General features: G+C 41.2%; 1 protein-coding gene across 2 annotated transcripts; it reads right to left on the bottom strand.

The window, feature by feature from the left end:
* Window positions 1-526: 526 nt before the first annotated feature.
* MOBP (myelin associated oligodendrocyte basic protein) lies at window positions 527-10,662 on the bottom strand (the record flags this gene model as incomplete). 2 transcript variants are annotated; one of them, XM_079712353.1, is made up of 3 exons in its annotated part: window positions 527-566; window positions 9,905-10,150; window positions 10,457-10,662. In XM_079712353.1, the coding sequence occupies 3 exons, from the start codon at window positions 10,660-10,662 to the stop codon at window positions 527-529; spliced, it is 492 nt and encodes a 163-aa protein (XP_079568479.1). The 2 variants fall into 2 exon arrangements, with proteins under 2 accessions (XP_079568479.1, XP_079568480.1); XM_079712354.1 differs by lacking the exon at window positions 527-566 and having other exon boundaries at window positions 9,895-10,144.
* Between the last annotated feature and the right edge of the window lie 2,616 nt (window positions 10,663-13,278).

Here is a 13,278-nt window from a genome sequence, read left to right as displayed (position 1 = left end):
GCTGTGCCTCAGACTGTGAGCTAGTACAGAGGACTGATTAAGAAGGTCAAATGGAAACCAAAGGACACAGGGGGAGAGAGGAACCCAGGTAGAGGATTAATTACAAAGAAAGAGGTCAAAGGTTAAAAGTCAGACTAGGCAACAGGATGCCGGGATGGAGGAGACTAGAGGTTGGAAGACAACACATGGGCAGGCACTGGGGCCATCCTGAGCCAAAGATCCTGGAGGCCTGTGCACATCCTGGGGGAGAAAGGTCTGTAGCTGAGACCAAAAGAGCTCTGGAGCCTGAGGGCTGCTGCTGGGACCCACCGCCTGGAGTATAACACACAGAGGTGTCCCTTCTCACCTCCAGGCAGGCTGCCCGGTGGCCCCCGTGCCATGGGGACTATGGGCATCGGCTGTGGCCGCATCAGCAGGTGTCTGCCCCTGCATCATATTCAAAGCCAGATAACCTGTCCCAGGGCACGTGGGTCGAGAAGCAGTGAGTCCGGGAGCTGAGGCCGTCCATTCACTTGAAACTCCTCCATCACTTCTTCCGAGGGGTCGGCTTGGTCTTCTTTTTCAATCTGGTTTACAAAGAGACACAAAAATCCACAGCGTTGCTAAGTGATGTGCTCTTTCTCCGTGCTCAGTTAATAGAATTATAAATTTATAGACTACCTTTGCGGTTATTACTCTTCTGCTAAACTCAGCCTTAAAATCTCAATTCTGGAAATTTCTCAATTCTGGAAATACCTGGCCAAAATAATATGATAATTTTTTTTCCTGGCCTGAGCCTAGGAAAGATATTCTTTAAAATATCTTCTGTTTTTATGTACAGTAATTATTGCTTTTGTTTCCTTTTTTTTCTTTCTTTCTTTCTTTCTTTTTTTTTTTTTTTTTTTAATATATTTTGGCTGCACCGCACAGCATATGGGATCTTAGTTCCCTGACCAGGGATCGAGTCCATGCCCCCTGCTGTGGAAGCTCGAGTCTTAACCACTGGACCACCAGGGAAGCCTCTCTAACTCCTTTTAATGATTCAAAAAGCCAATTTGAAAAAAAAAAAAAAAAAAAAGCCAATTTGGCGAGGACTTAATCTTGTTAAAATATTTTTCTAAAAAGAAAATGTTCTAAGTGAAATAGCAATTTAAACCATATACAAAAACTAGGCATACAGATCAGAAAGGAAAAAATAAAACTGTCTCTATTTACAGACAATATGATTGTCAGTGTAGAAAATCCCAGAGTCTACCCCGCAAAAAAGCTAGAATAAGTGAGTTTAGCAAGATCACAGGATACATATATAAATGTATAAATATGTTTTTATATATTGGCAATGAACAACTGAAACTGAAAAAGTACGATTTTTAATAGTACCTAAAAGCATGAAATGCTTAAGTATAAAGCAAACAAAATATGTATGTGATCTGTATGCTGAAAACTAGAAAACAAAAAGGACCTAAATGAATGGGGAGATATAGCATGTACAGTTCTCCCCAAGCTGATTTATAAACTTGACATAATCCCATTCAATCCCACCAGGATATATTGTCGAAATTCACACACTGACACTAAAATTTCTATGGAAAAGTGGAAGAACTAGAATAGCCAAAGACAATTTCAAAAATAAAAAACCGTGTTGGAGAATTTACACTAAACTGATTTTAACACTTACTGTAAGGCTATAGTAATCAAGTTGATGAAAGAAAAGATACATAAATTAGTGAAACAGAATAGAAAGTCCAGAAATAAACTCACACATTATGGTCAACTGATTTTTGACAAAATTGCAAAAGTAATTCAGTGGAGAATCTTTTCAACAAGTTGTGCTGGAACTATTAGATATCCATATGCAAAAAGAAAAAAGGAACCTCAATCCATATCTCACACCATTTACCAAAAAATTAACTCAAAATAGATAATAACATAAATGTGAAACTTAAAATTTTAAATTTCCAGGAGAAAATCTTTGTGATCTTGGGTTAGGCAAAGAACTCTTCCATACAATCCAAAAAGCACACATACAATACAAAAAAACGTGATATATAAAAGAAAAAATTGATAAATTGAACTTTGCCAAAGTTTAAAACTTTGGTTCTTCACAAGACACTATTAAGAAAATGAGAGGGCTTCCCTGGTGGCGCAGTGGTTGAGAGTCCGCCTGCCGATGCAGGGGACACGGGTTCGTGCCCTGGTCTGGGAAGATCCCACATGCCGTGGAGCGGCTGGGCCCGTGAGCCATGGCCGCTGAGCCTGCGCATCCGGAGCTTGTGCTCCGCAATGGGAGAGGCCACAACAGTGAGAGGCCCACGTACCGCAAAAAAATAAATAAATAAAATGAGAAAGCAAACCACAGGCTGGGATAAAATACTTGCAAAGCATGTATTTGATAAAGGACTTATATCCAGATATATATTTTTAGACTCTCAAAACACAATAATAATTAAATAACCCACTTTTTTAAGTGGGCAAAAGATTGAGCACACACTTCACCAATAAATGTCTTTGGTGGATGATATATAAGCTCATTAAAAGAACATCATTAGTCAATAGAAAAAAACAAAATTAAAACTACAGTGAGGTACCACAACACACAATATTAGAATGCGTAAAAGTTTTAAAGCTGAGAGTACCAAATGCTGACAAGAATTCAGAGCATCCCACTTTGCTAGTAGGAATACAACCACTTTGCTAGTAGTGCAACCACTTTGGAAAACAATTTAGCAGTTTTATATTTATTTAAACATACACCTACCATATGTCCCAGCAATACCAGTTCTAGTTATTTACTCAAAGAAAAGCAAACTTACACTTACATGAATGTTTACAGAAGCTTTATTCATAATTACTAAAAACTGGAAACAACCTAAATATCCTTCAACTCGTGAATGGAAAATTCTGATAGGTTCATGCATACAGTGGAACACTACTCAGCAATAAAAGTGAAAGAACTACTGATTCATGCAACAACAACATGGTTCAATCTCAAATGCATTATGCTAAGTGAAAGAAGCCAGGCTCAAAAGGGTACATACTGTATGATTCCATTTATGTGACATTCTAGACAAGACAAAACTATAGGGACAGAAAACAGATCAGTTGTTGTCAGGAGCTTGGGGACTGACTTCAAAGGGGAAGTATGAGGGAAATTTGGAAGTTGATGAAAGTATTCTATATTTTGATTGTAGTGGTGGTTACATGACTCTGTGCATAGAACTGTTTGCTGAAAATGATGAATTCTACTGCATGCATGTAAACCTGATATATATATGCGTGTGTGTGTGTATGTGCCTTGTGTATTACACAAACATACATGACACTTTTCGTGTCATGGTCTGTGGCTTTCTCCTTTATCCGAATGCAGGTAACTGAACTATGACTTCCCAAATAAAACAGTGCTTAGTGATATAATCACCATAATCCTGCTTTCACCCAACTACTACTGCCCTGCTGTGTGTTTTTTCCCAGTAATACTCAAAACTGCCTGGAAACAAACAGGGTAGATGGTTGGATTCATACAAGGCTGGAGGTTTTCCCAAGAATATGAGACAGATATTCAAAGGGTAGGGGAATGTAAGGTATTTTTGAGAGAGATTAAAATGTTGGGCCATGGTTTCTAATTTGGAGAGGGAGGAAAGTGAAGAAAGAAGGAGTCTGAATAGACATTTTTCCAAAGAAGACATACACATGGTCAACTGGTACATGAAAAGATGCTCAACATCACTAATCACCAGGGAAATGCAAATCAAAACCACAATGAGATATCACCTCACACCTGTTAGAATGTCTATTATCAGAAAGACAAGAAATAATAAGTGTTGGTGAGGATGTAGAGAATAGAAAACCCTTGTGCACTGTTGAGGGGAATGTAAATTGGTGCAGCCACTGTGAAAAACAGTATGGAGGTTCCTCAAAAAATTAAAAATAGAACTACCATACGGTCCAGCAATTCCACTCCTGTGTATTTATGTAAAGAAAATGAAAACATTAACTTTAAAAGATATATGCACCCTCATGTTCATTTTAGCATTATTTATAATAGCCAAGATATGGAAACAAGTGTCCATCAGTGGATAAGTGAATAAAGAAACTGTGATATATATATATATATATATATATATATATATATATATATATATATATATATACACACACACACATACAATGAACCATTATTCATCCATAAAAAAGAATGGAATCTTGCCATCTGCAACAACATGGATGGACCTCGAGGGCATTGTGCTAAGTAACATAAGTCAGGGAAAGATAAACACCATAGGATCTCTTCTATATCCGGAATCTAAACAAACAAGCAAATGAAAAGCAAGCTCATAGATACAGAGAACAGAGGCAGGGGTGCAGGAGGAGAGAAATTGGTAAACTGTTTTGATTTGTTTTTTTACTTTAAATAAATTGAGTAATTCATAAGGAAATAATTTAAATTAATAAATAAATGATGATAACTTGAAACATTTTTTAAATCAAACTACCAGGAAAAAAAAAGAGTCTGATGGATGGAGAAGGAAAAACCAGGGCTCAGAGTACCAGAAGCACCTGGTGAAGTTTAAGAACAGTTGCTGTGGGGACACTTAACAAAGCAAGCTGGAAGAAAAGCAGACGGTTGATGTGGAGTTGGATGATTCCATTGGTGATTTCAGAGATGGCAATTTGTTTCCCTCATTGGAGAATAAACTTTGAAAGAACGGATGGTTCATATGCAGCTCCATCAGGCAGAGCTCAGCAAGCCTTCAGCACAGCCTCACGGCCTGGTCGCTGGTGTTCTAAACCTACCCTAACCTTCTCAGACCTCCAGCTCTTTCATCCTTGGGGTATGACTTGCCTTCATCCTTTTTTAAATGTTTTCAAATTTTTTTATTATTTATATATTTTTTGGCTGCGAGGCATGTGGGATCTTAGTTTCCCAACCAGGGATCGAACCCACACCCCCTGCATTGGAAGCACAGAGTCTTAACCACTGGACTGCCAGGGAAGTCCCCTTAACGACCATTTAATGGGTCTCTCTCTATTTTGCAAAACCAAACGGCTTTTCCTGTTCCCATCAGTGGCCTGTCCCTCCACACGTACTATGAAGGAGCATTACTTCTCTCACTCTATCCACAATCTCCATCCCCTCTCCTTTGTTTCCAATCTCACCCTCACTTCTGCACCCTTTCCCATCAGCTCTTAATGTACTTTATTATTTTTTTACATCTTTATTGGAGTATAATTGCTTAACAATGGTGTGTTAGTTTCTGCTTTATAACATAATGAATCAGTTATACATATACATATGTTTCCATATCCCCTCCCTCTTGCATCTCCCTCCCACCCTCCCCATCCCACCCCTCCAGGCGGTCACAAAGCACCGAGCTGATCTCCCTGTGCTATGCTGCTGCTTCCCACTAGCTATCTACCTTATGTTTGGTAGTGTATATATGTCCATGCCTCTCTTTCGCTTTGTCACAGCTTACCCTTCCCCCTCCCCATATCCTCAAGTCCATTCTCTAGTACTTAATGTACTTTAAGTTTTGGTAAAAAAAAAAAAATTCTAGAAAGTAAAATTGGCAGGCATGTGTGTATCTCAAGAGGCTGGAAGTCAGGGTGGGGCTTAGGTTTCCAGTGGGGCTGATTAGAGGGGCTGTGGTGTTATTTGCTGAGGTTGTTGATAAGAGGAAGAGTGAGTGTTCATGGGAAAGAAGTCAGGTGGAGATGAGTTGAGTTTGATAACATCCACGTTCATCTGCTGGGCAATCAAGCCCATATATGAGTGTAATGCCAGGGCTGGAATAAGGTTTAAAAGTCATCACCATGCCAGTCATGTCTAAAACCATAAGAAAAGTCTACAAATAACAAATGCTGGAGAGGATGTGGAGAAAAGGGAACACTCCTACACTGTTGGTGGGAATGTTAAGCTGGTACAGCCACTATGGAAAACAGTATGGAGGTTCCTCAGAAAACTAAAAATAGAATTACCATGTGATCCAGCAATCCCACCCCTGGGAATATACCCAGACAAAATTATACTTCAGAAAGATACATGCACCCCTATGTTCATAGCAGCACTGTTCACAATAGCCAAAGCATGGAAACAACCTAATGCCCATCAACAGATGAATGGATAAAGAAGATGCGGTGCATATATACAATGGAATACTACTCAGCCGTAAAAAAAGAATGAAATAATGCCATTTGCAGCAACATGGATGCAACTAGAGAGTATCATACTAAGTGAAGTAAGTCAGACAGAGAAATACAAATATCATATGATATCACTTAATGTGGCATCTAAAATACGGCACAAACGAACCTATCTACAAAACATAAACAGACTCATAGACATAGAGAACAGACTTGTGGTTGCCAAGGGGGAGGGGTGAAGGGAGAGGGAGGGACTGGGAGTTGGGGTTGGTAGATGCAAACTATTATATTTAGAATGGATAAACAACAAGATCCTACTGTATAGCACAGGGAACTATATTGAATATCCTGTTATAAACCATAATGGAAAAGAATATTAAAAATGTGTATATATATTTACAACTGAAAAAAACCCATAAAACCATAAGAGACTCTGTAATGACCTATATGGGAAAAGAATCTAAAAAAGGGGATATATGTATATGTATAACTGATTCACTTTGCTGTACAGCAGAAACAAACGCAACATTGTAAATCAAGTATACTCTAATAAAAATTTTAAAAATAAATAATTTAAAAAAAAAAAAAACAGAAGGCAAAATCAAGGAGAGGGCTCAGAATAAAACCCTAGAGGATCCCAAGGTGAAGTGTTGCCAGAAAAGGAAGGACTCATAAAGAAGACCAAGATGGAAAATTCAGGGGAAGTGGAAGGGCTAGTTTACCCAATCCTGCACAAAGAAAGAGAATTCTCTCTGGTTTTCTGGAAGGTGAAAATGCAGAATGTACCTCTTGGCATCAGGAAAGACAAAAGGAGGACAAGTCACATCATAGAAAGTGTCTGGAATAAGTTTGGGTCTGCAGACCTGAAAAGCAGGCAGGCTACCTCTATCTAAGAGCCTGAAACTTAGCAGCTCGCCCCAGAGCCTGGGTCTGTTAGTGCATACTCTCGGACCCCTCACAGTAATTGCTCATGGGTCGGCGCTATTCTGAAGTAAATCCTAGCTTGTCAAGTATGTAAATGTTTATAATTGCATTTTTCTTTGGCAGTCCTGGTCATTGCGAACAAACCGAAAACTATATACAGGTGCGACCACTGACTGTGGGCTAACTCCCGAGCTCAGGGTTGTTACTCAGGGGAACAGCAGCATCACTGAGAGAATGGGCACTCATAAATACCATCTGAGCAGCTGGACCAGGGGCATACATCATCCCTCCTGATTGCCCAGAGTTTGGTGCAGTGCTGTGCACGTGGTCTCGATGACCAGGCTTGAAAATACATGTGGAAATAGATTGGTCCTCCAGGCTTCTTGTGTGCAGGGCTCAGTTTGTACAAGACAATGCTGTGAAAGAACACATCAAAGGCACACACAGTACTGCTCACATATGTGTGACTGGCCCCAAATTAGTCACTCAAAGCCGCAGCCACAGAAGTTTTCAGAAAACCACAGATCTTAGCTCCTGAAAGCAGAGCACCAAGGAGCCAGAAGAATCTCAGCTCAGGAAACACGTCTTAACCCTAAAGGCCGGGATGACCTGTGAAATACTAAAACCTTGAAGAACTGAGAGTAAAACAAACTAAAAGGGAGATGCCATGGTTTCTTTCCATCAAATATGAGAATGCTGTCATGTTCAATCAGGATGCAAGGAATCATACCTATTGGATCCTAAGATTTAAATATTCACTGGTTTTTGAAAAGATGTATCCAAGGGAATTACTAAGGACACAAAAGTGCTTTGTCAAAATTGTTTGACCTCAAAGGGTCAGACCTCAAGAATGGCACCATTTCAGAAAGCAAGCCTGCTTCAGGAAAACTTTTTTGACCCTTTCTTCACATGTAATTTAGTAGCTCTGCTTGAGAGTGAATTTTTTCCCATTAATCTTCCTCCCACCCCTTTGATTTAGGACAGTCACTTAGTGTCAATAGAGTATGTATGCATACCGCATACAGCATGGCGAAGCAATGTCTCTAATGCATTACCTTAGGACCTTTGGGAACCTGAGAAGGGAGAATGAGTATCGTAGGAAGGGCTCACATGGTGCATCTGTGATGTCATGGGACATTATGAATGGAGCCTGTCAGGTCCCTTGATCACAGGGAAGGGATGACAGCTGAGGAGGCAATGACAGGCTATAGAGGTGTCTTCCCTGATACCCACCGAGGATAGTTAACTGAGGGAGTCAAAATACACCAACACTAAAATATCTCTTGAGTTTAAGTGAATTCAGCAAGGCTGAATCCAGACAAATCTGTGGCTCAGATGAAATTGGCTTTCATTGTCTTCCATCTCCTTTCCATGTCCTGGTTCATTCAACTCCCGGCCACGCAAACAGCCATCACATAGCTCACTGGAGATTGTGGGCTTGAAGCCACCACCACAGATGTCATGCCTCATATACAATTAATTTCCTCTGCTCTGCACATTTCCTAACCACTTCCATATATCAAAGCTTACCTGTCCTAGGACCTTATTACTCAGGCCCCTCAGGAAGGCATAAATTAATGACCAGGTAACTTGATGCACAACTTCCTATTACAGTTTTAGTGACTTACCAGTCACTCACCAGTTTGTTACTTCCTTCCCAAATTAACCTCACCTGATCTACACTGGGGTGGGTTGGTTGCTTGTTGACAATGCACATCCCTAGAACCTCACAAGTGACCCAAGGAATTAGATTCTCTGGGAGCATTTTAACATGCTCCCCAATTGATTCTTCTACATACTAAATCTGTAAACATCATGAGACATGCATACACTATTATGTTCTATGCAGGTTCTGAGCATCAGAGTAGATATGAGAATCCCCAATACAATTTATATCCATTGTTAACTTATAACAGTTCATTTTCAAATACTAAAAGGACTAAAGAGTTGGCCTGCCGTGCGTGTGGACAGAGAGTATAAGGGAAGTCTCTGTACCTTCTGCTCAACAGTGATATGAACCTAAAACTGCTCTGAAAAGTAAAGTCTATTAAAAAAACAAACAAACAAACAAAAAAAAACAGACTGACCTCCCCAAGATGGAGCTGATGAACATATGCTCTTTGGCTCACCTATTCTCTCTACAGGCATCATCCCCTTTTATCCTCTACTTATTCTAACCTAACTTCTGCAAAACCCCAGACAGGCAGAGCCATTCTCCAGGCTCCCATAGCCCAATGCACATACTGATTATGAGAGTATTTGAGCGTTTAACCCTACACTGTGACTAACTATTCTCTTATTTGGTTCTGGTGAATCGCAAACAACCTGGCTTGTTCTGTCCACGTTCCCATCCCCCAGCATAGTATGTAGAACTCTATACATACGCAATCAAGATTGTTGAATGAATGAATGAATGATCTTGCCACTGAAGTTAACATCAGATGAAGTGTGTTGGGAGGAGGGATGGATGAACTGGCTGAACCTCTCCTTTAGCACATACACAGATACCCCTTAGAGTCACCATTCCTTCTCTCTCTGAGGGACAGGAATCGAGGGCCTCATTTATTCAATCTGTTACTGTGGCCCATACTCTGAATTTATAAATTAATCAATTCCAGTCCTACTAGACAAAGGAAGCAACTGGTGATGACATCTTAAGTATTGTACCAACAGTGGCTATGAGGAAAACAGAAGCCACACTAGGTGTTTCAAACAAGGGGATTTAATGGAGGGAATTGATTACACAGGTTTGGTAAGGCTGAAGGAGGGCCATTGAGATAACCTATTGTTAGTAAACACAGGAAGCAGCTACTAACCTTAGGGCTGGGGAGCAAAAGGGAAGAGATGGTGTTACCAGAACCTAGAGGCTTTCTTGGGGGACCCCCCACGGCTGGTGCCTGGCCCTCTCTGGGGGCTGCTGCGCGGCTGCTGCTTGGGCTTCTGAGGGGGGCGCTGCTTGGCTGGTGGAGGTCGGACTTCTGGGCGGGGGCGTGGCTGACGTTCGGGCCTCGGAGGGGACCGTGGCTTGGCTGGTGCTCTGACCACCGCGGGGGGTGCAGCTGGCTGGCGCTTGGGCCTCTGAGGGGACGTTGCGCGGCGGCTGGGGCTGAGAGGGCCAAAAGAAGCTGGAGGCTGGAGCAATGGCTCTCCTCTGTTGCTTTAAGGGACGCTGACAGGAGCTGGAAATAGGAAGGCAGCCCTGCTCCTCCCCCCGCCCCACCTTCCAGTCTCCCTCCAGTACCTTCCAATGGCAGAGCCTAACGGGGAGCCGACTGTCAGGGGATTGGGGGAAGCGCAGTTTGCAGAGCCTCAGCCCCAGCATCGCAGAATAGAGCAGGAAGGGGGAACTCGGAGCTGAGAGACAGAGGCCAACGCCCAGCCCAGGCGCCAGGTGGCAGCGCAGACCACTCACCTGGTCTTCTGGCAGGCACAGCAGATCCAGTCCTCCTCTTTCTTCTGGTAGAAGCAGCCACTTTTACAGATGCTATACTTGCGGTCCACAATCTCGCGTTTGGAGTTGAGGAAGGTGAACGGCGGGCAGCAACGTATGCTGAAGTGCTCCGAGAACTTCTGGTTCTTGGAGAGTCTGGGGCCCTCCTTAACCACTTTCTGACTCATCTCACTGGAAATCAGTGATGCGGGGGGAGGTGGGGAGACATAAAACAGCACATTCATGTGAGGGAGCTTTCTACTCAAGGAATCCATTCCCTGCTACTCCCATGGTCCAAGTTAACATTCAGGGCTATCCTCCATCCTGAATCTGGAAGGTTAATTTCCTGCCCAGCTCTATGGAAAGGAACTCAATTAGGAGTTTGTTCTTTTTTTTTTAATTTACATACAATTTTTAAAGGTTACACTCCCTTTACAGTTATTACAAAATATTGGCTATATTCCCCATGTTGTACAAATACATCCCTGTAGCCTATCTTACACCTAAAAGTTTGTACCTAGGCAATATAAGGGAAGAGTTTGTTAATTTTTATTTGTGTATTTTTAAATCATGTTTTCTGAAACTGGACTCTTTTTTCCCTTACGTGTTAGCCACCCACTTAGGACAGGAAAAAATATTACAAAGCCAAACACATCTATGGCAAAATAATATTCTAGATTTAGGAATGGCCGTTTCTCTAAAAAACCAAGAAAGCTTTGCTATTGAAAGCATAATCTCTATTCATACAATGAAATACTACACCAGAATGAGAAAGAACAGACTGTAAGACACAGGTCAACATGTTTGAATCTCACAAACATAATGTTGAACAAAAGAAGCCAAACACAAAGGAATACACGCTATATGATTCAATTTATATGAGGTTCAAAAACAGGCAAAACTAGTCTAGTACATGGTGCTAGAAACCAGAACATAGTTATATTTGGAGGAGGTGAGGTCTGACTAAGAAGAGGCAGGAGGGAGCCTGCTGGGGGTGGAAAATGTTCTGGATCTTGATCTGAGAGATGACTACACAGGTGTATACATATGTAAAAATTCAGTGAGCTCTACACTTAATTTTTGTGCATTTTACTGTTTACCTCAGTTAAAAAGGAAAAGTAAGAGGAGGAAGAGGAGAGACTAGAGAGTTTTGATTCTTGAAATATTCTGAAAGGGGGGTAAAAACTTAATTACTACAACATCCTTTGTGGAAATGTGACACATGCAGAAATAGTCCTACCTAACACTCCAAAACACTGAAGCACACAGGGGACTTAAATGACTATTAACCAACAAGAGTCTACAAATATACACAGGTAATGTGCATATACCGGCCACTGAGAATGTCCCTCCTCTCAACAAACTCAAGGTCAAGTTGTACACACAGACGTGCAATATGTAATTACAAGACACGGTGACATCGACCAACAGAAGTATGTACAAAGATAAAGCAAACCATGAAAAGGGGATGGATTCTTTGAAGACAGGGAAGATGATCTGGGTTTTAAGGATGAATACATTAAAAACAACTAAGTTACTCTGAAGGGATATTTTGATTTTTTGTTTGTTGGTTGGTTTCTATTGTTTTTTACTGAAGTATAGTTGATTTATAATGTTGTGTAACTTTTTTGTTTTTTGATAAGGTTGTCTTCCGCTACATATAGAAGTGAGGGCTGAGGAGCAAGTTGAGTGTAGTTATAAGAAGAAAATACAACCTTTTGCACCTCAGTCTGTAGAGTCCATATTATGTGTTACACCTGTTATATATGTTGCAAATGCTCTTTCCCAATGTTTCACCTGCTTTTATCATGCAAAAAATTAATTTTTATGTAATTAAGTTTCCTAGTTCTTACTCAGGGTTTTATATTTGAGTTCAGAAAGTCCTCCCTACTTCAGAAGCTCTTAATCATACTCATGAATATCCCATTTTGAAAGAGAATCCTCTCTGAATCTCACTTTCATGTCTCTTTTCCTCTCTATAACTCCTCACTTTTATAGCCAATGTTCTTGAGAAGTTATCAACACGCTTTTTCTCCATTTCTACATTGCCTCCCCCTCAGTGCACTCCAATCTGGCTTCTGTTCCTACCTCCCAAAGACACGTGTTTCTCATAAAGACCTCCATGCTGCCAGACCAGCTGTCTTCTTGCTCGATCTCTCCCTCCATGTAAATGCTTCCCTGTCCTGTCACTCCATGTTCTCCTAGATTCCCTCCTCCATCTCTAGCCCTTCCGTCTCAGTTTCTCTTATAGGCTCATCTGCTTTATCCAAAACTTTTAATGTTAGAGTTCTTCAAGGTACAATAAATACTAAATTATTAATAGGGTTCAAGCATCCACTTCAGCATTTATGATATGTTTAGGTTGTGCCAGGCACAGTGCTCAGGCTCTGTAGGGGATGCAAAGCTGAATCATGTTTAGTCCCATCCTCAAGAAAAGTATCCACCAGCTGGGAAGATGGGCAAAGATGCACATGGTGTACTCATGGCCACAAAACCCACCTATTGACTCCAAACACGCACAAGTCTCTGAGAAGACTGAGGGGATGGATCAGCTAAACATCCTGCTGACATCTTGTAGATGGAGGAATGTTGCATAAATGTTAGTAAGTGCAATACAAGGAAGGGATGCTGTGGAACATGAGAATGTGCTGAGACAATGGCACGGTGAGTCCACAAGAGCGGGGCCATACATTGGGCTGGGGAAGCAGGTAAAACATGGGTAGAAACATCTGGCCCTGAGATTTGGACAGCAGAAATAAGGGTTTGTGGAGGGTTGGGAACAGTTGATTCCTAAGCAAAGATAC

Source organism: Hyperoodon ampullatus (genome assembly GCF_949752795.1).
Source record: "Hyperoodon ampullatus genome assembly, chromosome: 10".
In the NCBI taxonomy this organism is placed as follows: domain Eukaryota; kingdom Metazoa; phylum Chordata; class Mammalia; order Artiodactyla; family Ziphiidae; genus Hyperoodon; species Hyperoodon ampullatus.
Note: the sequence above shows the minus strand (reverse complement) of the source record. Positions and strands in the feature narration are given on the sequence as shown.